Below are 27,221 nucleotides of genomic sequence, written 5' to 3'. Positions count from 1 at the left end.
CAATAGGAGGAGAAGGAGAAACAAAAGAAGAAAAACAAGGAAGAGGAGAATGAGAAGGAAGAGGAAGAGGAGAAGTTGTGAATCGTGCAAGTCAAGTTTCATTGCAACATCACCTATATCATCATCGTTATCACCATCGTTATCACCATTACCATCACCTCCGTCATCATTATTTTCTTCTTCATCTTCCACAACAGAATTGTTATCATCATTCATACTTTCTCCTTCTTCATCTTCTTTTTCTTCCTCTGAATCTTCCCCTTCCTCCCAGCAGCCTTCCCATAGCAACCCAAACAAAGTCCACGAATACAAAACGCACTTTGTACAATTGGAATACGCAGCAGCACGACAAGGAATGACACTCACATCAGGCGATGCAACTTGTTTCTCAGAAGCTGTTCTGCTATCTTCTGACTTGCTCCCTCAGAACTCAAAGCAGATGGAGACGCCACCTTTATCTTTGTCGATCTGTGACCACTCAATCATCCAGACATTGGCAATGGCTGCTTCATCAACAGTTACAGTCTCGGCCACGTTGTCAACATCGCCAACATCAACACAAGCTGCTCAGCATTCAAGCTCCGGCCATTCTTCCACCCAGAGCGGAATGGGGAGGCAGAAGTCAGCTAAGTTCCAGTCAGGCTCCATACTGCGCTCAACAAAAACCATCCGCATGAGGTCGAGTCTGCTCCATCCTGTGAGAACATTCTCTGAAAGATTTCTTAGCACTTCTTATCGCTTCCACATGTTTTTGCTGTCTTGCTCGTTTTCTCTGCTTTAACAGCCGCACGTGGATCACTTTGATGCAGTCACAACGACTTTCAATTGGAATGCGGTCCCTCCACAGAACACCATCTTCCACATCAGGAGAGAGGCAGCGTGTTGAGCAGTTGTGTGCGAGCTGCAGATGCTTCATGTGGCAACGCAGGAAACTATGGAGCAGTTTCTTTTGGGTTAATCATTCCATCCGGATGTGTTATTTGCTTCTTCTTCCACTGCACCTTGTTTGACACACGAGGAGTATGAGAGGAGGGAATGGAATAAACAGGATGAATAGCTCGTTTCTTAAGAGGGATGTGACAGCTGTGCTGAACATTAAGGCTTCAAATGTCACTGCCAACTACAGCAACAACATAGAAACATCTGAGGACGATCTAATCGAGTTGCTTGTCAATGAAAACTTGATCCATCAGCCTGTTCTTGTGAATGCGTCGATGAAGTCTGCATCTCCTCCGTTTGCTGAGGTTTCCTCGACGGGAAAGAAGTTCATTCAGCAGTCGCATCATCAGATGAGACAGAAAGCACTGGCGAGTGTGGTTGACCCGTTGCCTCTGAATATCAACTGCTACAATATCAACAATGGATTTAGCAGTAAGATTAACTGAATGGAAAGGGAAGATCTGTTTGAGCAATATTTTGAATCGCTGGCACAAACAAACAGTTCAGAAAGAGGAGAAGAAGCAGAAGAGCGTTTTAAGTCTTTTTTCGAGAGTGAACAGCTTCACTTCCTCAGATACAGCTTCCATTGAGTGACAGAGACAGGACTTCCTCCTTGGCTGATAATTCTCCCAGCGATCCTCCTTTCTTCCACCTGCTCCTCACACCCAAATATGCGAATTCAACAAACTATTCACTTTCCTCGCTGCTTCCTGAACTCATCACACCCTCACAGCTGTTCGAGGCTTTGCAGATGTTTTCATCAGCCATTGCGCCTTTCATCATGATTATTGTCTTGTTTGTCTTTTCCCCACTGAAGAAAATTTTGTCTTTATCAACTTGAACAACGCACAGAATGCAACTGACCCCAAAACCTTTGCTTCTGCTTCAGGTTCATCTGCAGCTTTGGGAAAAGAGAACAAAAAACACGGCTCTTTCTCTCACTAATCGCAAAACTCAAACAAAATCACCCACCCACACTCTGCTTCATCCCGCGCGTCTGCAAACTCTGCTAGAAATACTCTTTCATTCTCGCAAACATCAGTCAATTCGGGAACAACCTCATCTTCTTCATCCAATAGCGAAAGATTAGTTTCCTCTGGAAGCTCTGCGCAGCCTGTGCAGTCCAACCAGCCACTGACTGTTTCGATTCCAGCACCTTCAAGCACACCCAGGCCTCTTCTTTCTCCTTCTTCTGCGAGATTTTCGGATGTCATCACTCCAATTCAGAGCGCACCGATCAATGGAGGCAACAGCAACAGTGGTGGTAATTCAGCAGTTTCTAATTTGTCTTCTGCAAATTTTTGCAATATCCTCTCAGCCGAATTCATTATCTTCTTCAATTTCATCGTCATCATCTTCTTCTTCTTCAGCTCAATCAATGCACTCAGCTACTCAACCAGACCCCTCTTCTCCTCCAGAATCTGAACCATTCTTTGACTCAGATTTCCATCTCTCCACATCTTCCTCCCTCCCTGTCACTCCAAACCGTCCTTCTTCTCTCTCCAAACATCCTCTTCCATCTTCACATTTGGACCTCCTTCCCATTCTCTTGGTATTGAGTACTAACCATTCCTTCATCTGCCTCTGACCTTTCTCTTCCCTTTCACCTGAGCGGCTTTTCGAAGCAATTGTTCCCGCTCTGTTAATGACACAGCAAACATCGCTTTTAGTGACAGATTCAAACGAACGCCCGCTTTTTATTTCACAAGTTCTTCAAGACGATGAGAACACCTTTTCCAATTCTTCTTGTTTTTTCTCTTAATCTGCTGCTGAACTTGAAGGGAACTCGACTTCCTCAGACTCTTCTTCTTTTGAGCAAAGCGTCAATAGCAGTTCATCAACTTCTTCCCTTCTCACAAAGAAAAAGATGTTTTCTCTTTCTGAGTGGCTTTTAAGAGCATCCATTTCTTAAAGTTTTTCGCTAAGAGTTAACATCGCAATTTCAAAGTGAAAATAAAAGTTTAATAATATGTTTTGATGAGTGTAATTGCAACAAATCTGAAAATGTTGCTGTTCTATCTGCGTGTAAATCCCTGCCATTTGTCTTCGTTTTTCATTGAATGCTACAGACACAACTCAACTTTCAGCAATATCGTATCAGCGTACATCAAAACTGTGTTAGAAGTTGCATTTAGAGCGAACACGTTGAATGCAACAGACATCTCGTTCTGTTCGCTGCTTTTGTTTGCTCTTTTTTTTCTGTGGGAACCACATGAGAGAATAATGGAAAGGGATTCAAAATTGCAGCACAGGTGAGTAATACTCCTTGAATTGGAGAGAGAGGAATGTGAAAACAAAGTGGAAGAAGGAGAAGACAAAGAAGATGTGGAAGAAATCGGAAATGGTGGAGCAAGCCATAGTCATCGCGATCACATTCCGCAAATGAAGAGCAGGGCGGTTGTTGTCAGCAAGAATGATATTTTTTTAGAATATTAAAAGAAGAGTGAAAGACTCTGTGCGTGATGTATCTTCCTCCGCTGATCGCACTGCGTCGCTCTCTTCTTCCAATCAATGTTCCTCAACAGCAATAACTTCAGAGTCAACTTTATCCGCTTTCAGTGCAGATAGCCAAAGGCTCAGCAATTTACGTCGCCTTGTCGAATTCACACTTTCCAATAGAAACTCTTTCCAATTTCTGTTTGATTCGGTCTGGAATCAAATCATTCGCTCTGCTTGTGATGGAAAGGTTTTGATGCTTTTGGTTGTGGTTATCTTCGTCTTTTGTCAGCAGCTCTTACAACAAGGCATTATTCCATTTCTTGTTGCTTCACATGTATCGAAAATTACTTAAAAATTTGGAATAGCTAGAAGAAGTAGCAGAAATAGGAGCAGAAGTCGAAGTCGAAGCGGATGCAGAAGAAGATGCTTGAACAATGAGACGACGACTGCTGCAACAACGGTGTTTGAGACGTCTGCACAAAACTCGTCGAACTTCCACATTTCGCCTACATGTTCTGTCGATCGCACAGACTAGAGCTTACCGCAGCGGAGCATTCTCCAGGGAGGGTCTGCTGCTAAAAGCTCTCTGTCTTCAAAAAGAATAGCACAAACAACAGCTTCTGTGTTCTCTTCGTCAAATCGATAACAGAAAAGGCAAGTTTCACCAGTTGCAAGACAAAAATTACTCAAAATGGTCTGTTTTTGCTAAATGCGTTTTTGCCAAAGGAGCAACAATTGACAGGGTCTTCTTTAGCATCAGCTCAAAAATGCATAGCTGAATCTCTTTCTCAGCAGGAGAAGTTCCATTTGACTTCTCCTTCAAACCTTGTCTCCTCCACAACCAGCGTCTAATTGTTCAATCGCTCTCCTGTTGGATCGTCTTCTGCAGGTGTTGTACTGTCGTTTCTGATGAGTCACGCATTGACAAATATCTAACCTTTTCCTAAGATTTCCTTCTGTCTCTCCTGCTTCCGAACCATCGTGAGAACTTGGTGCTGCAATGCAATCTATTCATTCTTGAAAGTGACATTCACTAATTCTCTCATTCTGCGCAAAGTATTATGAGATTACACTTTTGATTGCTGAGCATCCGCGCTATCTCCTCCGTCAGCATCGAGCTTTCCTTCTTCCTTTCTTTTCATATCGAAATGATCATCGGTGCTCCACATGAATTTGCAACAGCTGTAAGCTTGTTCCACAAATCAAGCAATACTCAGGATATATCAGACACTTCAATTTCTGAGGATGTTTCAAGCAATAAGCACAAAAGGAAGAACCACTGCCGTCACTAACGCTTCACTAAGATGAAGAAGCGTTCATCAGGCTATTCAACACATGGTCATCGTACTAACCTCGTGGTTCAAAACTGCGCAGCACATTTACCAGCACATATCGTGGCTCTTTCATCTCTTTGGTTCGGTTTGCCTTGGACTTCCAGTAAAGTTCGTTTACACCAGCAGTTCCATTGTAATCTACATCATTATCCACGTATTCATCATCTGTCCTATCATCATCATCTGCTGCTGTTGCATCTGCTTCCATCAATGCTTTGTCTTCCTTTTCATTCGCCCAGTTTCATGCAGCTCCTCAGCACACTCAGCCTTTGCACATGCTCCATTCCTCGTGGAGTCAGTCGTCTTCTCTGACAAACTCCTTCGACTTCGTTCTGAGCACCATTTCTCCTCGAAGGTCGCTCATCCAGCAGCAATACACTGAACCATGCTTTTCACTGGGTTTTCTTATTCAGGAGAGCCAATTTCTGAAATTAGAAGCAATCCGTTTTCTTCCTATTCCTCCTATTCTTCTTCTTCTGGTACTACAACTTCGGCTGCCTTTGCCACATCTGCTTCTCTCAGAGCATCCATCTCTACTGCTTTTATCACCAGCCACCCATTCTCTTCCATCCTGTCTACATCAACCACACCTAAACAGCGTTCGCGCCTCATCGCAGCTTCACAAAGAAGACAGTCTTCCTTCTTTCAAATGAAAATGCTAGGTTAATTCTGATCATCAATTGTACAAAATCGTTTCTCGAGAGATAGAAAATGCAGAGGAAGCAGTTTTCGTTATCATCCACTTCGAGTATTCTCAGCTGTCTGTGGATGTATTGGCATCTGTTTGGGTGTTATTCGCTCATCGTAGTGCATACGATGCTTTCAAGACAGCAGGAGTCGATGTTGGGGCTGTTGTTGGGGAATGGCTTGTTGTTTCGTCAGGTGAAGAAGGAGCTAATAGAAATTCAGCCAAATGGAAAAGGTGGAAGGAAAACAAAACAAATAGAAGAAGATTGAAAGAAATAGAAAGCGATTCTCCTTCTGAAAAACAATCAGATTTCCATCCTTAAGACAAAGATAACAGCGAGCGCTCACTTGATTTTATTAACAGGTTTGTCACTGGCCACTGAGCTTCACTTCAGAAATTTTTTCAACAGCTGATATTTGATATCCACGACAACGACAATTTCGCACAACTCGCTTTCAACACTCCGCTCGTATCTTCCTTCGATTTCTTCAAATGCTGCTAGCTCTTCGAGTCATCAAAGCTTAGACCGTTCAACGCTGACTTCAACAACGAAAAGAAACGACTGAGCAGGATTCAATCTGGCTAGGCACAAAAGCAAAAGCTGTGAAAAACTGCAGAAGAAAAAAGGGAAAAGATTAAATAAATCATTCTGTTTGGAATAAATGAAATCTCACAACCTCATATATTACAAACATACCATTTTCTTCCAAAGCATCTGAACTGCCCTCTGCAAAAAAAAAACTTCAAGCACATGCTCAACTTCGCTGATTTTTTCCATCTTGAATAACTCTCAAACAAATTCGTTCAACAATCTCTGTATCCGGTTTATCTGTTCACAACAAATGTTCTGCAATCAATTCAATTCCAAATATTTTCTTTGATTTTTAAATTATTTGATGATTGAACTACAAATAAATGAATTAGCAGAAATTTCTTAGTTTATTATTATTTGCATTTTTCAAATTAAGTTGAATGAAGTGTCGAAAATTCAAAATGATTTGCAAAATTTTGAAATGAAAGGAATATATCACTGAATGCTCATCAATATTACCTTCAAATTTTTCTTCCAACGAAGAAAATATGCTTCAGAAATGATTATTAAAATAAGAAGTCCTGAACAATTTGTTCACCTTTTCAATCTCATTTTGAGAAAAAAAACATGTGAAAATTATAGTATGTGATGAAATTAACTGCTTCTCTTGTTACAAAGATAGTAATTTTCTTAACTACAAAAAGCAATGAACTTATGTTACAACCGCAAATTTCATTCAATACATAATAGAAAACAATAGATAATAATCATAAAATAACCATTCTTGGTGGCGATTTAAGTATTCTCACATAACCAGCGACTTATATAAGAAAAAAGAATTAAGATGATCAAGATGTTATAAAATTAATTAATTGAAAATGTGAAAAGAGAGTTTTTCAACGAATTCAATCAATACAGTTTCATTTGTTATGGATTTTTATTTTATAAATATTTTTCTTTACGTTCGTGATGTTTGTAAACTTGTTTTAACTGCAGGATACTGATGATTTTTCTCAATTCATTTTTCGATTTCTGAATTATTCAAAAAGAAATCATGAATGAAACATGCATTCCTAAAGTCACGGAACAACATTTTACGCATTGTGATGTTCTAAATTTTGAAATTCAACTCACTAATTGCTTTTTTTCTGAGTTTTTCATTCTTTCACAACAGAAATAACAGATTTCATCATTATGTTCCAGCATCTTTTAAACAAAAAGTGCAGCAACTCAGAAACAACATACCAGATCGAATTCAGAAACGGACATGTGTTTTCAGAAAATTCGTTTCTTTAACTTTTTGTACTATTTTCAAGTTATTCGTTTCAGAGTTTCATTTTCGTAAGAGATTTTCCATTTCATGGATATAAAACACTCCTTTTCGTTTCAGTTCACTTTTGGAATGTGAAAAAGTGAGAAATATATATTAAAATACTGAATGTTTGAATTGAAAACCAATTCAACCTGTTTCAAGTGAACAAAACAAAAAACCTGAATGAAAAGTCAATAAACGATTAAATTAAAAGATAATGAATATAACAAAACCAATTATTCATTGAAAATGTCAAAAATGAGTGATAAAATGACAGTTGTTTATAGTCGAATGCAAAAGCAAAAATACTTGACAGACTTTTTCGACTCTTGCGTAAATGACAGATGTTATTCTTGAAAAAATAACATTTGATAACCTTCAACAGGAATGTTCAATGTATCAGACATAAAGAATTCTAACGAAAATAACTGAAACATTTAGTATTCATCACCGTTTGGTTTAACGTGATCTCCATCACTTTCATCTGAAAATGCTTCGTAAAAATTATCTCCTTCTTCTTCAGCATCATCTTCAGCACTTTGAATTTGATTCGCTCCACTTTCCCGTAACAAATTGAGCCTTTTCTGCTTCTTGATTATGTTTCTTATTCTGTCACGACATGCATTTGCAGATCTATGTGGAAGAACTTCGCTGATCTTTTTAAAGTCGCAATCATCGAGCACCATCGATTCCAGAGTCTCTGTTTCTTTCGCAGACCATCTCATTCTTGATGGATTGTTTGTGATGAAATTCCATTCTCTTCTTTCTCTGATTTTCTTTCTGATTTCCTTACCAGTCACTTCCAACTTCACAGTACCATCGAGATATTCCTTTATCGTTGACAAACATTCAGTACCGATTGAAACGATATCACCTCCTTTCCGCTTCAGTTGTTCCAACACCAACTCCTTCGATTTCTGCACCCACTTTTCTGACATCCTTGCTTCTTTGTTGAACAGTTTCAGATACCTCACAGCAGCCATTCGACATAACTTGATGCAGTGAACGTATGGATAGTGAAACTTTCTGCATGCACATTTGACAACCTCCCGAACAAAAAAGTTGAATGTGTCTATTATTGAGTCCCTTTTCCACTCACTTTCACCAATGACAATATTATGAAACACTGAAGGGTCTGACAGATCAGCGCTGAACACAACATCCTCCTCAAGAACTTCTCTTGGGAAGTTCAATCTGTTTGCCACGATAGTACCTCGAGTCGTTCTGTCAACATATTGCATTTCCACAGGTGAACCAAGTTTCCAGTTGGCAATGTACGCTGCAGTCTCCAGAACATTCTCTTTCAACTCTGGGTTGTTTTCGATCTTCAACAGTGCTGAACAGATGAACCCGGAACGAAAAGAATGAAATCCGAACATCTGTTCAGGGTAGCCCGCTTGCTTCGCTCGCTTTTGCAAACGAGCCCTCATTGCACCTTTCCTCATTCCCCAAAGGAAATGAGATCCCAGTTCACCCAAATTCCAAGTGTCGAATGTAGTTAATGTTAATCCATATTGGATCACCAAATACTCCTCCAACCACCATATCACGTTCAGATTGTTCTTTTCTTTGATGTCACCTTCAACCGTGACACAGTGATCATCATTTCGAATGCCCTTTCCGCATGCCAAATTGATAGTAACTTTGACAAATGATGAACCATCTTTGGAAAACACCCTCACGATATCTCGTAGACGAATTCTAGAGCATGTCAGACTTCTTGCTCCCGTTGCGAGAGCAAAAAGAAACAGAGAAGCCTCTCTCGGCTTTTCCACATTCCAATCTGGAATACAAGAAAGAATTCTTTCCAAGTCCCGAACAATAAGCGGTTCTTTGTGTTTTGTTACACATTGAAACTCCTCCAATTCATCATTGTCAAACAACTGATCTCTTTGAAATTGAATTTCCGCTATTGCCAACAATGCCATCTTTCTTACTTCTTGCGTAACAATTTCTTTAGTTCTATACCATGAAATATAATACAATGAGGGAAGAATAGAATCTCTTAAACTTTTTATTGAATAACCAACAGCAGCTCCTAACAGTTTTATAAATCCGTATACAGCATCCATGTTGAGCGGCCAAGGCTCATGCTTGAATTTTCTGCAGAAGGAAACAAACATTGCATATACCCAAGCATGTGTTTTTTTCTTCTCTTTGCTTATTGGAAGTCCTGTTTGCAGATAAGGTTCAAAAGTTTCCATGCTAAATGTTCGCAGCGCAACAGAAAATTTTGAAGGTGTTTGGTAACCACTTCTTGGTGAAGTGTCTACAGGATTTTCACAAGCTGGTGTGTGTAAATTTAAAGGCCTCAATACATCTCCTGAAACTCCATAAATATCCATATTCGTTAATGGTTCTTTCGTTTTGTCATCGAATAAGATTGACTCTTTTGATGTTCTGTTCTCTGCTTTAATAGCTTCAAAATTCTGATGAATGAGTTGCTTGTTTTCCTCTGTCATCAACACTGACTTCCTCTTCATTTTCGGACGACCAACTTTTGAATGTTGAACAGAATTATTCCTATCACTCAATTTCTTTTTCTCTTTCTTTTCTTGGCTCCTTCTTGATCGAATTTTGAGTGCTTTTGATGTTGATCCATCATTTAATTCTTTCGAATTCTTCAAACCATCACATTGTTCATTTTCATTGTCGGAATGTTGAAAAGAAGAATTATCATCATTTCTCTCACCATCATTCATCTTCACAATCTTTCTTTTTTCTGCCAACGAAATGCTTTCAATTTTTTCCAAACAAGCTTTTTTGCAAATCCTTTTTGGTTGAATGCGAAGAGGTGCAGTGGAAGAAAAGTTTGTTGAACTTTCAAATTTATTCTCCTCCTCATTTTCTGTTGAACTTTTTGAATCTGTTCTGGCTTTTCTTTTCTGTCTTTTTTTGCACTTTTTGTGTGTCAGGTTTTGATGTTTGGTAAATGAACCGAACGAACTTTCTTCTTGATGGTTCACACATTCTGCTTCATTTGAAATGCAATCAACACCTTCAATCTGCTTCTCCATTTGATGTTTATCATTTTTATTTGCAAATGAACAATCTATTTCATTGCGAGCAGATGTTGTGTTGCATTTTTTGTTTGCAGCAATTCTTTTTCTTGGTCTTCCTCTTTTCATTTTCGTTGATGAAATGTTTGTTGCTCCAACCACTGTATCATTCAAAGCTCCTCCAGATAATTCCTCCTCCATTTCAATTTCGTGTGATGTTTCTGTTTTCTTTGTATTGACAAACTCCTTCATTCTTTCACAAAAATCTGTTGAACTTACACTGGCAGATGTGAGTTGAATAGTTGTTCCATCATGAAATAAGTGCTCCTCCTCAAAATTTCTTTCCTCATTTGCTCCTTCCGTGCATTCTTGTTGGTCATTATTTGATTTTGAAGTTTTATCAGTATCATTTTGCCCCTCCACGTTTGAACAAGCATTTTCCTCCTCCAATTCTTCCTGTTTTTTGAGATTTTCCAAACAAAGTTGATCCAAATCCTCACTTTTAGAAATATACAGAGGGCGGGGATATATGGAAACGTGATAAAACTCACGAATTGAATCGAGCGAAGGTTGAGGAGGAAGAGATTTGAAGATTGAAGAATAATAGTCGATTTTTGGACAATTTGGTTCTTTCGTCAAACGAAACAACCACTCTGTCAAAGACGGAACATCATCTCCATTTTTCTCATTTTCTCTGTTTTTCGAAGAAGCTGGAGAAGGAGAAGGAGTGTTTGATCTTGAAGGATAAAAATGAGTTGATAATCTTGGAGTTGAAGTCACATTATCATAAATGTTGGATTGGGAAGTTTCGGAAAAGCGGAGAGGAGAAAGCGGAGGCATGATTTGAGAAGGAGAAGAAGGCGGAGTGACGAGATACGAAGAAGGAGGAGAGAAAAAAGCCGGGCTGAGATGGGGAAAGGACTGCGTGCTTGCTTATTTTCAACGATTCTTCTTTTTTTTCCGTTCGAAGCTTTTATTGAATTTATCTTTCAAAATAAATGAATATAAGATTTGTGAAATTAATGTAATGAACGAAAAAAAAACAAACCTTTGTAATTCATTGCTCTTCCACTAAAAGAAAAATCAAATATAATTATTAAAATAAAACAAATAAAAATAATAAAAGACCACACAGGCGATCCTGGCTCTTAGTGAAATTCCGAATCATATTTCGTGAAAATTACTCAAAGAAGAAATTCTATTGTTATTAATTGATAAGAGACGAAAAACAAAGCATATCAAATATTCCAATTTAAGGTTGGAAACTTGAAAATATTTGTAATATCAAAAGAAAACATACAAAGTGATGAGTTTATAGGAGCTGTCTCAGAATAACAATTGGATAAAAAAACAATGAAAATCGGATAACATATTAATTAATAAAGCAAACGATGTATAAATTGAATATCAAAAGTTGCTAAATGTTCCTGTTGGAGTTTCCCTTGCAAGTTTTGATTAATATTTTTATTGTGGTATTTTTTTGATCAAATATTTTTTTTTCAAAAAAGTTTTCTATTATTTCTCAATGAAGAACTTTTTGTGAGAAAAAAAAAAATATGAAAAAACGAAAAAATTCAAGCTTTCAATTAGACACTCTTTCGATGAATAAATATCAGCAGATGGAGCTTTCCGATGTTGGGCAACCTAGTAATGCGATTTTTGATCGTCTTATCAGATTTTCTTGACAAACACATATTTTTTCAAATTTTTTGGAATTTTTCGTAATTTCTTGGATTTTTTTGCATCATTCGAGAATATTGATTTTTGTCCACATGAGCCCCGTTGCTGACCTGTTCACACGCAGGCGTCGCCTTTGTATCTAACCTAACCTAACATATTTATGTTTTTCATTTACTGATTTAACACATTTTCGTATCCGCTTTGCAAAACTTGTTAGCAACATTCCTCCACGTTAATCATACTTTATGGCATGCTTTCCACACTAGCAGCACAATTACTTATCGTTTGAATCCCTTCCTTATATGAATGAATTAACAGTTTATTAATATCCTTTTAGCTTCTTATTCCAATGCAGCTGATTTGTAAAAACATGAAAATGAAAAGCACAATAGATCATAAATCAATATCAAACCTTCGCGCGCAAGCTGATGGAACAATTCATCTTCTGGAAAAACTTCATTTCCATCATTGTTTTCAACTCGCCGATTCCGATCTTCGCTGTTTCAAACTTCTGCCCGCACTTTTCCATTTCATTTAGTAGATGATTCATTGAAAACAATGAATATTAAATGTTTCATTTTGTATTTGCAAGAAATAAATGCAGAATGAAACAATTAACATTTCTCATATTTTTTCAATGTGATTAAAGAATGATCAAATAACAAAAAAGCATTTATTCAAATAAATCTAACAAATTATCAGTTCAAACTTCTCAAAAATGAGTATTTTGTTTTGATAAATGAAAGAGCATTCATCGATCAAAATAAAATATCCAACATAAAAATGTTCTTATCTGCAATTAACAAAGAACATTTTTTGTTCGAAAAGAAATCAAGTTTTCCATTGAAAATAATCTTTTGGATTAAAAATTTTCAATTCATTTAACCAATAAATAAGAAATTGCTTCAGTCATTATGATCTCTTTGAAAAACAATAATTTTCATTCATTAATTCAAAATGAATTTAGAAAACCAAAGAATAATCAACAAACTTTGTTATTTTCTTCCCGATTAATTGTTAGAAATTCTTTTTTTTCGAAGAAAATTTACGATCTTCTTATCTTAACAACGCTTACACTTCAAATATAAAAAACTTCATTTTATTAAACAAAAAATGAAAAGTTCACACTTCAAGCACATCTCATCATTTCAATTTATCATATCTTCCATTTTGCATCTTGGAATTATCATTCTTCAGCACGGACAAATTGCAATTCCATTTGTTTTCTTCGTTCTTATGAAAAAACAAACGCTTTCACATTTCACAAAATAAATTACCGGTTCATAAATCACATGATTCTTATTGCTTCAACTCTTTATTTCCTGAATAATGAATTATTTTTGGAATACATAGATTTATTCTTCATTGAAAGCCTTTTCTGGAAATTCTGCAAATGTTATCCAACGTTGATTCCGATTTCTTCAGAAAAACACTCTCCATATTGTCTTGAACATATGTATTTCCACGATTTTATCATCTGACATTCAACAAGTTAATAACTGACTGAATTCTTTCGCTTCTCAATAACTTCTATCATTCGAAAACAAAGAGATCATTGATCATAGATGAAAAACACGTCAAACCTTTTCCATTTCTTCAAGTTGCAGTGCATTCATTCACCTCAATCTTTGTATTCATAAAAGGAAATTTACAAACTCCATATTTCAAGTGAGAACTTATCATGATGATATTTCGTTAAGATGATAATGTATTTATTTTTTCTTAAGCATCACTTGTTAAATAAGCTTTAATAAAGCTTGATCTGTCTTTCATAACTTTGCAAAACATACAAAAATTGATGAAAAAATGAATAGAACAAAAATTGAACTCCAAACCTCTTTCTTTTGAAAAAAATTATTTATAATCAATCAGTCAAAGGAATTATTCGATGAAATTGTTTGTTTATCAAAGTTTTGCATTTATTAACGTAATTTCCATTTTGCATTGGAATAATTCAAGCCTATTTTCAGTAGCTTTTCAGTTATTGAAAAAATTATCACACGATTGATCAATGCTGATTTTCCAACGATAAAAAAAGAAAAGAAAAATTACATTGTTATGAATGCAACTTAATATTTCAATTCAAATCATACCAAAGAAATTATAAATCCAATTTTTTTCCTTCACAGGAAATTGAATAATCGGTTTTTGACTTTAGCGTTCAAGATAACTGAAGTTCAAAAATTTGTTTTCTGCGAAGAATATCCTTCCTTGATTGAATTAAAACTTCTCAGTCGAAAAGGAAATCACAAACATTTCAACATCAACGAATAATCAATAATGTTCAAATTGTTTTGGAAATTTGTGAAAAAAATTAAAAAATATTGTCTTATTGAAAATAAATAAACATATATACAAACATTTTTGTTCAGAATAAAGGAATGATAGTTGAATTTCAAACTTCCAAGTGAACATTTATTATTTCATTTTTGGCTTTTGATCTCTTCCATAAAATGTTAAATACTCATTTTTGATAGTTCAACTGTTTCCGAGGTAGATTGTTAAACGCTCAAAAATCAGGCACGGACTGAGAAGCAAGGTTGGATTTATTCGTAATTTTTTCGTATTCATTTGATTTTCTTTTGTCTTTGACAAAATAATATTAACCCTTCAAAGAAAGATAATTCTTCTTAATTCAGATATCAAACTTCATTTTTAACAGAAAAAATATATACAAAAATGAGTATGTTTCCATTCGAAATTAGAAATTTTCTTCATTAGTTTTTTTATGCTGTTGTAGGAATGAAGTTCGTTGATTCAAAATCAGGTCGCACAGTTTTTTCTGTTTATAAACTTCACTAACTGCTGACAGCATGGTATGTTGTTCTTCATCATTTACATTATTTATTGGAGTTATTATTTTTTTTCCAAAAATTGTATTTGTCCAAAATTTTGAAATTTTTTCTTGAATTTTTAATTGATTGAATAACTTTTGATCTTTTTATTTTTTTTCAATAACTCTTGACCCATAATCTAATAATTTTCCTCATTTTTTGATTTTTGATTCGTTTAATATATTTCTTTAATAATCACTGTTTTCATGTTAGAACTTGTTGATATAGCATCCTTATTATTACAACTTCAATGAATGGTCGTTATTTTCAACAATTCAATACTGCAGATGCCATGTCAAGCTCAATAAATAGTATGAAAAAATTTGAAATTCTTTTTTTTCATTCGATTTTAACAATTGCTTTGTTTATAATTTTGTTTATTATTTATTGTTGATTAATGTGTATGGTGATGTGCAAAACAACTTCAATCATAAACTCTGATCGACTTTCACAAACTTTCTTCATCCTCGATTTCATTTTCTTCTACACGTACCCATTCACTCCCATCTTCACTTCTCTTCAACCTCTTGCTCTTTGTATTCTTCAACTTTCTCATTATTATTTCCAATTCAAATTCCTCAAGTGAGTCATCCTCCTCCTTTTCTTCGTCACTCCTCTTCCTTTTTGTTGGCTTCTCTTCCTGGCTGTCGGACTCTCCGAAATCTGGAACGTGCTTTTTCCTTCTGTATGATCTTTTCTTTTTTGGCTCATCCTTCTTTCGTTCAATATTTTCTATCATTTCTGACAATGGAATTGAATCTGGTCTTTTTATTTTTCCTTTTTCAAGCAGCACTTGCAGATGATCGTCAATATGTTGGCGATCTCGATATGGAAAAGCTTTCATCATTTCCTTCGTCTTTTTCCCTTCGTTGAACATAGCAATGAGCTTTGTGTCGTCATTTTTTGTCCAGCGAATTCTTCGAAGGTTGTTTTTTTCATTTCTCTTTCTGTCTTTCATCAGATGTTCTCTTTCTTTTTTTCTTTTTTCGTACGGTGTTTCATTTGTCTCATTTTCTGTGTATCTCTTTCTATTATGTATCGGTGCTTTCGATGTCGACTTTTCTTCCAGTCTGCAGAAATTATTTGCGACTTCGACCGGAGACTTTCCTTGAACATAAAGCTGGTCCTTTATGTACACACGTGCAACTCTTGCAGCAATAGAGTAAAAGTATGTTTTCTTTTGTCCTTCTTTTTTCTTCTTATTAATACTTTCCATTTTATTCTCTGCAATAATCTTCAAATCTTCGTTCTCTTCTATCAATTTCTTGGATCCATTATTCACAAATCTTTCCATCAAACATCTTTCAACTTCTTCCTTTCCGAAAAACTTTCTCGCTCTTTCCTTCACGATGTCTTTGTATGAATCATATGGGCTTTTCTCATCACTCACAAATGAGAATGAAATTCCATGAAACGTTTCCAACTCAAGAAGCGTTTCGTCAATGATAGGCTCGTTCTCGCCATCCTCTTCGTGGCTGAAAAGCCTTGAGGCTCCCATTGCGCGCTTCACCACATTTTTAATGTAACCAGCCTGAGCCAATTTGAAAGGTGTCCAACCTGCTATTAATGCTGTTTTTTCTGAAATTACTTTTTGCTTTTCTTCTTTTGCACCACATTTAATCAGTGCCGAACAAATATAGCCACTGCGGAGGGAATGAAAGCAGAAGAGGCTCCTCGGATAACCCGCATTAGCCGCTCGAGTTTTGAATCGTTCTCGCATGGAGTCAGTGCTGATAGGCCACAGCAGTTCTTCAAGGTTTGCCTCATTCTTTCTGGTCATCCATTCAGATAGTGATATACCACATCTTTTATTAAGATAAGCAGACAATCAATAAACAGGGTCGTCTCCGCTTTCTTCCTCCTCCAGTCCTTCTATAGTTACCTCATGCCTCCAATTTGCCGAGCCCTTGGTTCGGTTATAGCGAAGTGTGCATAAGAATTTCTTTGTTTTTTCTGATTTTATTACTCTTGTAATATCAGACAGATGCACGTTTGCCAGAGTAATAGCCCGTGCACCTGTGTTGACAGCTACCAAGTATAGTGAAGCCTCCATTTCCTTTGATTCAAGTGACGAAGGTATGAATTCGACTATTCTTGTAACATCCTTGATTAATGCTGGTTCTTTTATCATAACATTTTTTTCAACGTTTCGTGAGAAGCGAAGATACCGTATAGCTTCCCGCATTGCAAGGTGTGTTTTTCTGTTTAATCTTTTTCCTCTTTTTTCAATATTTATTCTTTTCAGGGAAGGGACAATGATGTATCCAATCGACGATAAAGGATACATGCATTCTTTTCCGCAGAAAAGAACGAAGGCGCGGGCGAGATCCGGAGTGAGCGGACAGGGCTTGACTTCAACTTCTTCAGCGTATTTCATTAATAGTCGTTCAACCCAAGCATGTTTCTTTGCTGTTGCTTCGGACCACATTGTTTTAATTTTCAGATATTCTTTCGCTTTTTCTTTGCCCACTCTTTTCAGTGCAGCGTCCATTTTCGTTGGGAATTCGTGTGATGGAGAGAGCAAGAGAGGTTGGTAGTTGAAAGAGGATGAGGAGGATGAGGAAGAGGAAAAAGAGGAAGAGGCAGAGGCAGAGGCAGATGCGGAGGAAGAGGAAGAAGGAACTGAAGGGTTAATGGAAGAGGAGGAGTTTGAAGAAGATATGGATATGATTTTCTGATTTGATGAATGTTCTGTGTTGTCAGTTGATGATGATGGAATTTGACAAATGGTTTCGTTATATTTTTCTAACTTCAACCTTTCCGATTTTTCTTTTTCAAAATCAATCTCATCTTCCTCTAAGCCCTTTTCTTCTGAATCACTTGATGGCTCAAGGAAATCAGCATCTTCTTCAGAAATTCCATTATCTGAATCGCTTTTATCATCATTATTTTCGTTTATTTTTTCTTCTTTTTCATTTTCACATTTCACTTTTTCTTTTTCTTTTTCAACAGATGACGAAAAACAATCAAGAGTAGGTTGAAGTATTTTTGTTGGTTTGTGAGGTGTTAAAATGGCTGAAAAAGTTGTACTTTCTCGAAGAGGAGTGGAATAAGTGAACGATGAATGATGTGATTGCGGGGTTTTTTGCTTTGTTGGAGAGAGGAAGTGCTGCATAAGCTTCATCATTTTCTTGCACACTTCCTCTCTTGCAATGTAGGTTTCGTCCGGAGTTTGAGTATCGATTTCTTCTTTTTTCTGATAATTAATATTTTGCAGAGAAAGCTATTTAATAAGGATTTTTTGTTTTCATAATAGATAAATAAATATAAAATCAATTTGTTCAAGCTTCAAAAAAAGCAAAATACCTCAGATGGACAATCGTATGGGCTGCTTTGTGTCAGTTTTGGTGAAGTGAAGTCGTATGAAATATTTGAAGAAAAATCATGATTGGTCGACATTGAAAAAATTTGTTCAGATGAAAAATCTTGTTCCATGAATGAAATATTAAGTGTTCAGAAAGATAAATTCGAATAACAATAACGTTGGAAATTATAATGGAAGAGTGATCAAAAAGATTGAAAAGATTTGCTTTTTTTGATAACAACATTATTTCCAAAATTTGAAAAACTATAAATCGTCAATATAAAATATCGGAATTTTTGAGGAAAATAACAACTTGAAAAGCTGCGAAAAGTGTTCTATCGCGTGATAGGATAGTTTTTGCCAAAATTAAACAGCGATGGTGGAGGAGGTGGTGGAAGATCAGATGCAACGGTGCAGCAGAAGATGAACTAGACGGAGAAGGAAAATGAAGATGCTAATGGAACTTCCGAAAGTGAAGGAGCAGATGATCTGAGAGCAGAATGCGCAATTCGAAGAGGCGATTGAGAATCAGATAAAAAGTGATGCAATCAGGAAGGTGATGATCCACGTGGGAGAAGCTTTTCAAGTGGAACATTGCAATGATGTGGCTGTTTGGGGAATTTGGGAGGGAGGAGTTCAATGAAGACAAGCTGTCGTTCTTCTTGTTCTTCAGCATCGTGCTTGAAAGAGTAGCGGAGAAGAAAATCATGACGTTTTTGGGAGAGTTTGAGAAAATACAGTCAGAGAAGAAAGAGGCGGACGCGTCAATGTTTCTGAGGTTTCTACTGAACTACTTCCGGGCAGAGGCAATGAAGCGGAAGGAGGAGATGAAGGCGCTGTATGATGCGATATGCTGCAGCGATCCATCAGTTTCATCATCTGCGTCATCTTCGTCATTGGGAGTAGTGTGCAGAGGGATCACGCACTCGGAGCTGGAGTCTCTTCTGTATGTTAGCAATCTATCGATGCAACTAGTGCTGTCACTGCAGGTCTATCTGGATGTATTTAGAATATCTGGCTGCTGTTAGCCATCGTTTGCGTCGGTGCTGGAGGCGTGCTAATTCGACGACCTCTTCACGCTGGGCCTACGGCTGCCGCATGTGTGCGACGCAGCTGACCGGCGGGCTCCTCTGACGGAGTCTGAGAACTGCGCAGTTGTGAAGATGGTGAGCCGGCACCTAGCACTGCTGAAGCCGGTGCTAGACGGCCAGGTGAGAGAGCTTTCGGTATTGTCTGCAGAAGTGAGGGTGGGAGAAGTGGTTGGGCTGAAACTGCTGTGTAGGCTGTGTGATCATCAGTGGCAAAGAAAGAGGGGTAGCGGGCGCTGTTCCTGATGGTGCGGCTGCTGGTTGAGCTGGCGGGGCTGCAGCTGGGGAGGAACGAGGTGGAAGGGGCTATCTGCTTTGGGCTGCGCTGGTGGACGGGCAGCATGTGGTGCAGTTCCACGACACAATAACATTGCGCTGGAAGTGAGAAGGAGCCAATATCTTGTCATATAAAGTCATTATCTTCTTCTTTGACTTCGTCAGCATTGCACGAGAAGGCTCCGAGAAATAAAGAGATTGTAATAAACAACATGCTGAGGTTTTTTGGATGTTTAAAAGATGCAATCGACGCTTTGATTTCCCTGATGACATTTTCTTCAAAGCTGTCAACTTCTTTTCCTTTTTCGTCCTCTTCTATCACCTGTTTCTTGTCGCATTCATTTTCTTTCAAAAAGTTGTTGAAAGAAACAAATATACAGCAAACATTGAGAATACAACAGTTTTCTTTCTTCATATTCCTGAACAAAACGTTTGATAAGAAGAAGTTGAAGAAGAAGAAGGCAAACGCGAAGGAGAAGGAGAAGGAGAAGGAGGATAAGAAGAAGAAAAGAAGAAATCGATGATGGTGATGATGAATTAGAAAAAGAGAAATCAACAAACGAAAGAGAAAGTTGACCATTTTCTTCGAAGGAAAAAAACTTTCAGAGTTAGAAAACGACTGCCCAAAGTTGAATTTCAATCTCTCAATTCGAACATTCTCGGAAGTTGTGAGAATACTTACCTCATTGCCAGAAATGATTGAGTTCAGATATACCATTGCAGCTGAGGGAGATTGCAATGAGCGGATGGTCACATCAAGAACATAACACTTCCCAACAATTTCTGTTTGCTCCAAGATCAACAGCTTCGAGTACAGAGAAGGAATGATGTGTTGAACTCCAACATTCAGCGATTGATAAGGTTCACTGAACTCTCCACATTGCTTGCTGTCTCCATGATTCTCTGAAATTGATGATACAAACATCGTCTCAATCTGGCATTTCACAACCATCAGCAGAAATCTTCTTCATCTTCTTATGAATCTGTTGTGGATTTATATATCGCAAATTCTTTCTTATAAGGCGCTCAGAAATCTGCTTCAAATTAAATACGCAAAAAAAGAAATAATAAAAATTAATTAAACGTTTTGAAAAACAAATAGCAAACCGTCAATTTTTTGACAATCTGTTTGTTCATTCCAACTTGTGCAAGCTGCATTTGCTTCCATGAAATTTGATATTCATTCTGAGCATTGAAAAATTCTGATAAAATAAAAACTTAAAAAATAATCGGTGTTTTTGTTAATTCAAAAAAATAATCGAAATATACCATAAACAATTCACAATGCAGCAATTGATTGATGGTTCAAGCAAATGCAACTCCTTTTCATTGCGAAACAAATTTTTTTAATTTTGATCAATTTATTTAATATATAATTATTTGTTTCAAAATATATCTTTCCATAAAGAAGTTTGTTATGAACTGATAAGCATTTAAGTGTATTGAAATTTTTTTTTAATAAGAATAAAGGAAACGGAATGAAAATCATTTTATGACGATGGGTTAAATTTTTGATCCGATGTCACTTTTCAAAAAAATTTTGCCAATATATTCTTTAGACATGTGAAAAGGAATTGAGAACAGTTTGATTAACTTTAAAAATAAAACTTGTTAACACACAAAACTGAAACAACAAGTTCACTAAAAAAACCGAATCAAACGAGAAAATAATTAAAAAATCGGTTGCACATGCGAAAATCATCAATAACACAACAATATATCAAAATTTCAACGACAAATATGTTATGGTTGTATTAGAAAGGAAGAAAGAAAAAAATGAATGATCAAAAGTTGTGATCTTAAAATAACTATGTCGGACATAAAGAGATTTAGGAACATCCGATGAGATTGATTCACATTCAAAAAGTCAGACAAAATTCGAATTTCTTTAATCAATTAGGTGCGGCAGGGAAAATTCGTACAAGTTCTAATGAATATAGTTATATTTGTTTTTCAATAATCGATAAATTCTTCTTTATAAAATAAAAAGATTTTGTGAAAAAAATTTATTAAATGTTATCACTTTGAAAACAAAACTTAATTTCTGTCATCTATTTGTCTTCGTACAAGAATTATCGTTATTTTCATATATCACTCAATAAATAATATTAATAGGATAATCACAGAAAAAGAAAGAAATGCAATAAGTTTTCATTTCACGTGTAAATGTTAAAATTGTTTGAAAGAAAATGAAACTCCAAAAGAACGTTTTTAAACAATTACACTAGAACTCATTTAAAATATCTTGATCTGCTTCAAAAATAGGTTTTTCATAAAGATCATTAATAGTTGATACAATTGACGATAACTCCTCTTCGAGCCATTTATTCCTTGCTTGAAAAAATGCTAAAAAGAATTTGATTTTCATTTCAAATAATTATTTATTTATTGATCAATTATAATGTTGAAAAAGTTTTGAAAGTATTTCTTTTTGATAGTTGTAGGGGAAATTGTCAATTTTTCTAATACAAACAAAGAATTTGATCATATTATTTCGAATATTTTACAAATTAAAAACATCCTAAAAATTTAAATACAGATTAATGATTTCGAAAATAATGTCCCATATATCGAGTGTGCAATTCACCACATGAGTTTTGATTTGTTGAATGAAAAAGGAACTTATTGAAGTTGGATGTGATTCAAGTGTAACATAAAACGGATTGTTTTCTCAAATGCAAGATTTGAAAACAATAAAATCGGTCTTTGCAAATTCTTGATCATTTTTTAACTTTGGCAAGAACAAATACAAACTCAGATATGGAATTAAAAAGAAGTTTATCCAAATATTGTTGGATCAAGGATCAGTGTTTTGCATGTCGAGAAAATGAGTATCAATAATCGTAACCCTATCATGATTGACTGTGTTGTAAAAATAGTTGAAATCGACGAATGCATTTAAAGAAGAAGAAGAAAATCTAGAGAGGCAGAAGAAAAAACCAGACATGGATATTTGGAGGAATTGAAAGAAATGAAGATAAGAAAATTACAAAAAGAAGATTTGTTTTTATTGTTTCTGATCGAAGCGCCGAAACACTTGTTCATCTATTAAAATCTCATATCTATCCAGGAATCACAATAATGAGCGATGAATGGCGTGCACACAGAAGCTTGAAGGATCATGGTGGCATTCATCAAACAGTTAATCATTTAAAGTATTTAGTGGATCAAATTTCGTAGACATTCACAAATGCAGTAGAAGGAATGTGGTCACATCTGAGAATTTTTTTTTTAGGCATGGCATAAGGGAGAAATATACTGGAGACTATCTTTCTTTTTGGATGGTGAAAAAAACTGTGAAAGTTTCTTTTTTGGATATGGAGGGATATATCGTCCATGGAAGAGATAATGAGAGAGAAATCATTGAAGAAGAAGAAATCGAAAATGATGTTCCTGATATAGATGATATGGGTGATTATTTTTGTTCCATAAGATGATAACACTTCAAGCGATGAGATTTCTGAAGGACCAAATGAGTCAAATTAGAGCGAAGATTAATTGATTTTTAATTCATTATTATCATGACACAAAAATGAATTTTTTTTATAGAATTTTTATTATTCTTTTTTTTCAAATCATCAATATCCTATTTGTTAAATATGAATATAATGAAAAATCTTGTGTATTCAATGAGATTAATCACACATATTATTAAAATAATTTCCTTCAATATGAATGAGATTGTTTTTGAAATCATATTTTTACATTCAAATTCACCAAAAATAATAATAATTCTAAAAAATAATTCAATTTCGTAATTTATTAATTCGATTTCGAAAAAGAATAATTCAAAATCGAAAATTAATAATACAATTTCTGAAATGAATATTTTTTTGATTTGTGGAATGAATAACATGTGTTTTGGGTTTTTAATTCTCTTTATTTTTATTTTATCATTTTTCTTTGTCTATCAATATAAATATAATAAAGATTTTTCTTTTTAATATATTTATACATTTTGAATGCATATTTTTTTAATAGAAGTTTTTCAAAAAAAAATTTCATTTTAGTATTGAAAATTGATGTTTTTCTATTTTTACTCCAAAGAAACTAAAAAAATATAATTGAGAAATAAATTCTTGTTTTTTGTCATTCAATAAACTGTGATTGATTATTTGCAATTTTCAATTGGGTTTAACATAGTATAAAATTTTCAAAAATTTTTATCTTTTGAGTGATGATTTTCGAAAATGAAAAAAAAATATTAAAAAAATTGATTTATTGATTGTTTCGTTTTCAAAAAACAGTTTTCTTTATGTAACAATATTTGATTAATTTTAAAAATGACTTGAACTTTTCTGAAATCCATTCTCGAGAAAAATTAATAATTTCAGTTAAAAATGAATTTCGAAATTGAAATATTTTTTTTCGAAATTGAACTAATAAATTACGAAATTGAAATATTAATTCCGAATTTGAATTTATTTTTTTTTTTGAAATGGGTGATTATTTTTGAAATCATAACTTTTTTCGGAGTGTTTTGGTTATTTTGAGAATTTTAAGAAATGGAAAATATAATCTTCATTGATTTGTTTTATTCATCTCAACTGTCTTAATTGAAAATGAATGATGTTAAATAATTACGGATATGTTTTGAATTGGAGTGTTCACTTTTCTGTGTTCATTAACAAGCATTAAAAGTGAAAATTCAAACCGAAATTTTAATTATAAATATTATGATTTCAAAAATAATCTCCCAAATTGAAATATTAATACCGATTTAGAATTATTCTTTTTCGAAAATGATTTTTTTTTTCGAATTTGAATTATTTTTGGTGTATTTCGGTTCAAAAATATATTATGAGTATCAACAAAAGAACACTGAAAAATGAAATGGTCTATTAGTTGCATCTTCATCTTCATTTGTTCGAAAACATTTGTTTATAAAGCAGTTGTGATAGTTTCTGCATTTGAATTCAAAATCTTTTCCCAATGACAAACGATCTTTGAAAAATCAATACCCCGAAAAAAGTTATAATTTCAAAAATAATCACCCATATTTCCATCTGACAAATGATGCTAATAACATTCCAGTTATTCATATTTGTTGTCGTGTTTTGCTGAAGGCCTGAAGATGATTGGAGAACATCCTAAAAAGTTAATCGTTAATCTCAGCAACAACACAAAAGAATCACCAAATAATAATAATCGAAATGGTTGTCTTTTTCTTCATTCTGAAATAAAATTAATTGAATTTGATAAAAATAACTTTCTTCCAAAACTCCATTCTCTTTTTCATTTGCTGAGGAATAAACGGGCTGGTGTGTTTTTTGGATGTGTCTCTTGGAAAAGTTATCTTCTTCATTCTTCTCAAATCTAATTTCAACTTTAATAAAAATGGCCATAAATGAATTTATCTTTTAATAACATCCAAAGATACGAATATGTTTCTTTTGATGATTCAGTCTCAAAAACTTGGTATTCTCCATTTTTACTGTAGAAGCTGGCCTTCATCGTTTTCCGAAAAAGACATGATAATTAAGCAATTAAAAAACAAAATTTTATTCTTCAACCATTCGATGATTATGTTCTTGTTGCTAAAGTTCATTTCTTTTGTTCAAGCAATCAGTGAATTTTTCAATTATTCATTTCTTTTCATCTTTCGCAACCCATGAGACATAAAGAAATGAGCTCAAAATGCAGCAATCCACAAAAGATGCAATGTTTCTCTTATATCCCATGATTTTGTCTTCAGTCTCATTCATCTTTGCTGAAAAATGAAAAATTACATTCATTCACTCATTTTAAAGATTGTTTCCCTTTTAATCTGCACCTAATCTCGTCTTAAATTTGTGCAATTTATTTTATTCCGAAGTCAGTTAAATATGTTCTCAAAAAGCAAATGAATTTTTGAAAAAAAGAAAAAATCGATATCAATTCAATAATATGTTGGTTTGATCAGAAAACAAAGGCTTTTCTTTTTTGGACTTTCACAAGCTAATCCTTGAGACATCTTATCAATATCTTTTGCTTTTTTTTATAAAGCAATACCAAAATAGATTGAATAAGGATCATTTTAAGACTGAAAGATAATCAACGATGTTTGTATTTATCTATAATTTTTTTATTTGCGAGGCTTTATTCCTCTTTTTGAATATTTTTTGCAAAAAACAGAATGAGTGTGCACAACGATGAAAATTCTGAAGAAGGAATTCAGGCTATGACCAGAACCGAGCATTTTTCAAGTTTTCTTTTTTTATTTGGATTTAACAATAAAGAATTAATTTTATATTGTGAATGCCTTTTGAAGAATCGCTTTGTGAGCTTGAGCATCGTCCAACAGATGAGCAAAGACAAAAAATTGAAGAAATGAATAAAATAGTTGATGGAGTGAATAAAGAAGAATTCAATTCAATTTTCAACGAAGAAACATTCAACAAAATGGACAAAATGATTGAAGAAAAGACATTATCATGGGGAAACGCAATTTTGTTGTTGAAACATGTTGGATATTGCCAAATGCTGAAATACTTTTGTGATTTTACATTTAATTATTCTTTTTTGAGCAATCGATTTCAGGATATGATCGTTAAAGAAAAGATGATGATAGAAGAAAAGGATGAAAAGCTTCTGGTTGATCTCTGCGAATGCTACTTGTTGTTGAACAGATGGCCTTCATCTGAAGTGTCTTCAATAATTGTACCTTGCCTTCTGAAAGTTGCCTCGAAGAAAGAGGAAAACGAGGAGATTCAGAAAGAAGCGGAAATAGCTTTACTGGCTTTGTGCAATATTGAATTTTATGTATGTTTATTTCTTTTTCATTTTTGAAGTTATTGATTTTTTCCGATTTTTATAGAAAGTGCCAAAAGAACTGTATTTGAGCAAGATCAAAGAGATAATCCAGTATCACCAGGAGCATCACAATCTGACACAACTTGCCTATCAATCAGCTTGGGAATTTTTGTTATACAGATTGTACAAAGACAAAAGCTTGAATGAAGTGATTGTGAATGAACTTCATTTTGCAAGAGAAGCAAGAAGAGACTTGGAAGAATTGTCAAAATGTGTGGATTGGGAGAGAGGGAAAGAAGAGGAAGGAGAAAAAGAAAAGGAGAAAGTGTTTATAATAATGAGGTGGCTCAAAACAATAACGTCTTATTTTCACTCATGCGAATTGTGGAATGAAGAATATGTTGAACTTATAGGAAGCATTGTTCAGGTATATGGAGCAGCGGATGATAAATTCAGAGATATTTGCTGTTGGTGCATATTTCCCTTGAGAGAAGCAGCAGGAAATAGAGTTGTTAAAGTTGAAGACTTGCTGAATGGTGGTGCTATTGATGCTGTTTTGGAGGAGATCCATCGCCAAACATTGAATAAAAATAGTGAATATTTTAGCTTGAACTTCTTTTTGAGTATTTCAAGGAGAGCGAAAGAAAAGAAAGATGAAATGGAAGAAGTTAAAAGAAAGGCAGCAAAAAGGAAGGTTTTTGAAAAGCTGGAAGAAGAAGGATACGAAGACATCATCACAAGCTTTCACGAATTATTTAGTTTTTTTAGCAGAAAATATTATTTTCAATTAATGTTGAAGATTTCTGATTATTTTGTTTATGTTTGAGGAAATGACATGTTATTTATTTTGCAACTTATATTTTTTCTTTTGGCATCATTTCGCAAATGGAATGCAATCCCTTGAAGAACTTTTTGTGTTTTTTTTTAATGGGGAATTCTGCAAAAGGGATGAAACAACCGTTAATAATTTTCAAAAGAATTGACTTTTGTATTTAAAATATGTCGAAGTGATCAAATATTAGTGCAATATGAATAAGGAATTTTTGTTAATTCATGATTCTTTT

The 27,221-nt window shown here is 34.7% G+C and overlaps 10 protein-coding genes across 10 annotated transcripts; 5 read left to right on the top strand and 5 right to left on the bottom strand.

Annotated features, from left to right (window-relative positions):
* Positions 1 to 49: 49 nt before the first annotated feature.
* MONOS_15794 (uncharacterized protein) lies at positions 50 to 781 on the top strand (the record flags this gene model as incomplete). The annotated part of the gene is made up of 1 exon (XM_067868691.1): positions 50 to 781. One exon carries the CDS (start codon positions 50 to 52, stop codon positions 779 to 781), a length of 732 nt encoding a protein of 243 aa, XP_067721318.1.
* Positions 782 to 1,022: 241 nt separating this feature from the next.
* Positions 1,023 to 1,385, top strand: MONOS_15793 (uncharacterized protein; the record flags this gene model as incomplete). Its single annotated transcript, XM_067868690.1, has 1 exon — positions 1,023 to 1,385. One exon carries the CDS (start codon positions 1,023 to 1,025, stop codon positions 1,383 to 1,385), a length of 363 nt encoding a protein of 120 aa, XP_067721317.1.
* Positions 1,386 to 1,880: 495 nt separating this feature from the next.
* On the bottom strand, positions 1,881 to 2,484 carry MONOS_15792 (uncharacterized protein; the record flags this gene model as incomplete). Its single annotated transcript, XM_067868689.1, has 2 exons — positions 1,881 to 2,131; positions 2,337 to 2,484. The coding sequence occupies 2 exons, from the start codon at positions 2,482 to 2,484 to the stop codon at positions 1,881 to 1,883; spliced, it is 399 nt and encodes a 132-aa protein (XP_067721316.1).
* A 1,961-nt stretch (positions 2,485 to 4,445) lies between these two features.
* Positions 4,446 to 4,920, bottom strand: MONOS_15791 (uncharacterized protein; the record flags this gene model as incomplete). Its single annotated transcript, XM_067868688.1, has 2 exons — positions 4,446 to 4,567; positions 4,731 to 4,920. 2 exons carry the CDS (start codon positions 4,918 to 4,920, stop codon positions 4,446 to 4,448), a joined length of 312 nt encoding a protein of 103 aa, XP_067721315.1.
* A 2,761-nt stretch (positions 4,921 to 7,681) lies between these two features.
* Positions 7,682 to 9,172, bottom strand: MONOS_15790 (uncharacterized protein; the record flags this gene model as incomplete). The annotated part of the gene is made up of 1 exon (XM_067868687.1): positions 7,682 to 9,172. The coding sequence occupies one exon, from the start codon at positions 9,170 to 9,172 to the stop codon at positions 7,682 to 7,684; it is 1,491 nt and encodes a 496-aa protein (XP_067721314.1).
* A 6,033-nt stretch (positions 9,173 to 15,205) lies between these two features.
* On the bottom strand, positions 15,206 to 16,255 carry MONOS_11245 (uncharacterized protein; the record flags this gene model as incomplete). Its single annotated transcript, XM_067863759.1, has 1 exon — positions 15,206 to 16,255. The coding sequence occupies one exon, from the start codon at positions 16,253 to 16,255 to the stop codon at positions 15,206 to 15,208; it is 1,050 nt and encodes a 349-aa protein (XP_067721313.1).
* A 220-nt stretch (positions 16,256 to 16,475) lies between these two features.
* Positions 16,476 to 17,298, top strand: MONOS_11246 (uncharacterized protein; the record flags this gene model as incomplete). Its single annotated transcript, XM_067863760.1, has 6 exons — positions 16,476 to 16,513; positions 16,582 to 16,683; positions 16,738 to 16,792; positions 16,917 to 16,948; positions 17,003 to 17,157; positions 17,237 to 17,298. 6 exons carry the CDS (start codon positions 16,476 to 16,478, stop codon positions 17,296 to 17,298), a joined length of 444 nt encoding a protein of 147 aa, XP_067721312.1.
* Positions 17,299 to 18,660: 1,362 nt separating this feature from the next.
* On the top strand, positions 18,661 to 19,089 carry MONOS_11247 (uncharacterized protein; the record flags this gene model as incomplete). Its single annotated transcript, XM_067863761.1, has 1 exon — positions 18,661 to 19,089. The coding sequence occupies one exon, from the start codon at positions 18,661 to 18,663 to the stop codon at positions 19,087 to 19,089; it is 429 nt and encodes a 142-aa protein (XP_067721311.1).
* Positions 19,090 to 19,135: 46 nt separating this feature from the next.
* On the bottom strand, positions 19,136 to 19,492 carry MONOS_11248 (uncharacterized protein; the record flags this gene model as incomplete). The annotated part of the gene is made up of 1 exon (XM_067863762.1): positions 19,136 to 19,492. The coding sequence occupies one exon, from the start codon at positions 19,490 to 19,492 to the stop codon at positions 19,136 to 19,138; it is 357 nt and encodes a 118-aa protein (XP_067721310.1).
* Positions 19,493 to 25,325: 5,833 nt separating this feature from the next.
* MONOS_11249 (uncharacterized protein) lies at positions 25,326 to 27,133 on the top strand. The gene is made up of 4 exons (XM_067863763.1): positions 25,326 to 25,466; positions 25,540 to 25,610; positions 25,676 to 26,166; positions 26,222 to 27,133. Exons 2-4 carry the CDS (start codon positions 25,541 to 25,543, stop codon positions 26,981 to 26,983), a joined length of 1,323 nt encoding a protein of 440 aa, XP_067721309.1. The 5' UTR covers positions 25,326 to 25,466; position 25,540; the 3' UTR covers positions 26,984 to 27,133.
* Positions 27,134 to 27,221: the final 88 nt, after the last annotated feature.

This window comes from Monocercomonoides exilis, assembly GCF_001643675.1.
Source record: "Monocercomonoides exilis strain PA203 chromosome Unknown scaffold48-729018, whole genome shotgun sequence".
Classification (NCBI taxonomy): domain Eukaryota; phylum Preaxostyla; order Oxymonadida; family Polymastigidae; genus Monocercomonoides; species Monocercomonoides exilis.
The sequence above is the reverse complement of the archived record's forward strand: the minus strand, read 5'-3'. Positions and strand labels throughout refer to the sequence as shown.

Coding starts and splice junctions, on each gene's coding strand:
- MONOS_11249 (XM_067863763.1), top strand. CDS start 25,541: ATGAGTGTGCACAACGATGAAAATTCTGAAGAAGGAATTCAGGCTATG. Junction 25,611..25,675: donor CAGAACCGAGCATTTTTCAA/GTTTTCTTTTTT, acceptor TGCCTTTTGAAG/AATCGCTTTGTGAGCTTGAG. Junction 26,167..26,221: donor TGTGCAATATTGAATTTTAT/GTATGTTTATTT, acceptor CGATTTTTATAG/AAAGTGCCAAAAGAACTGTA.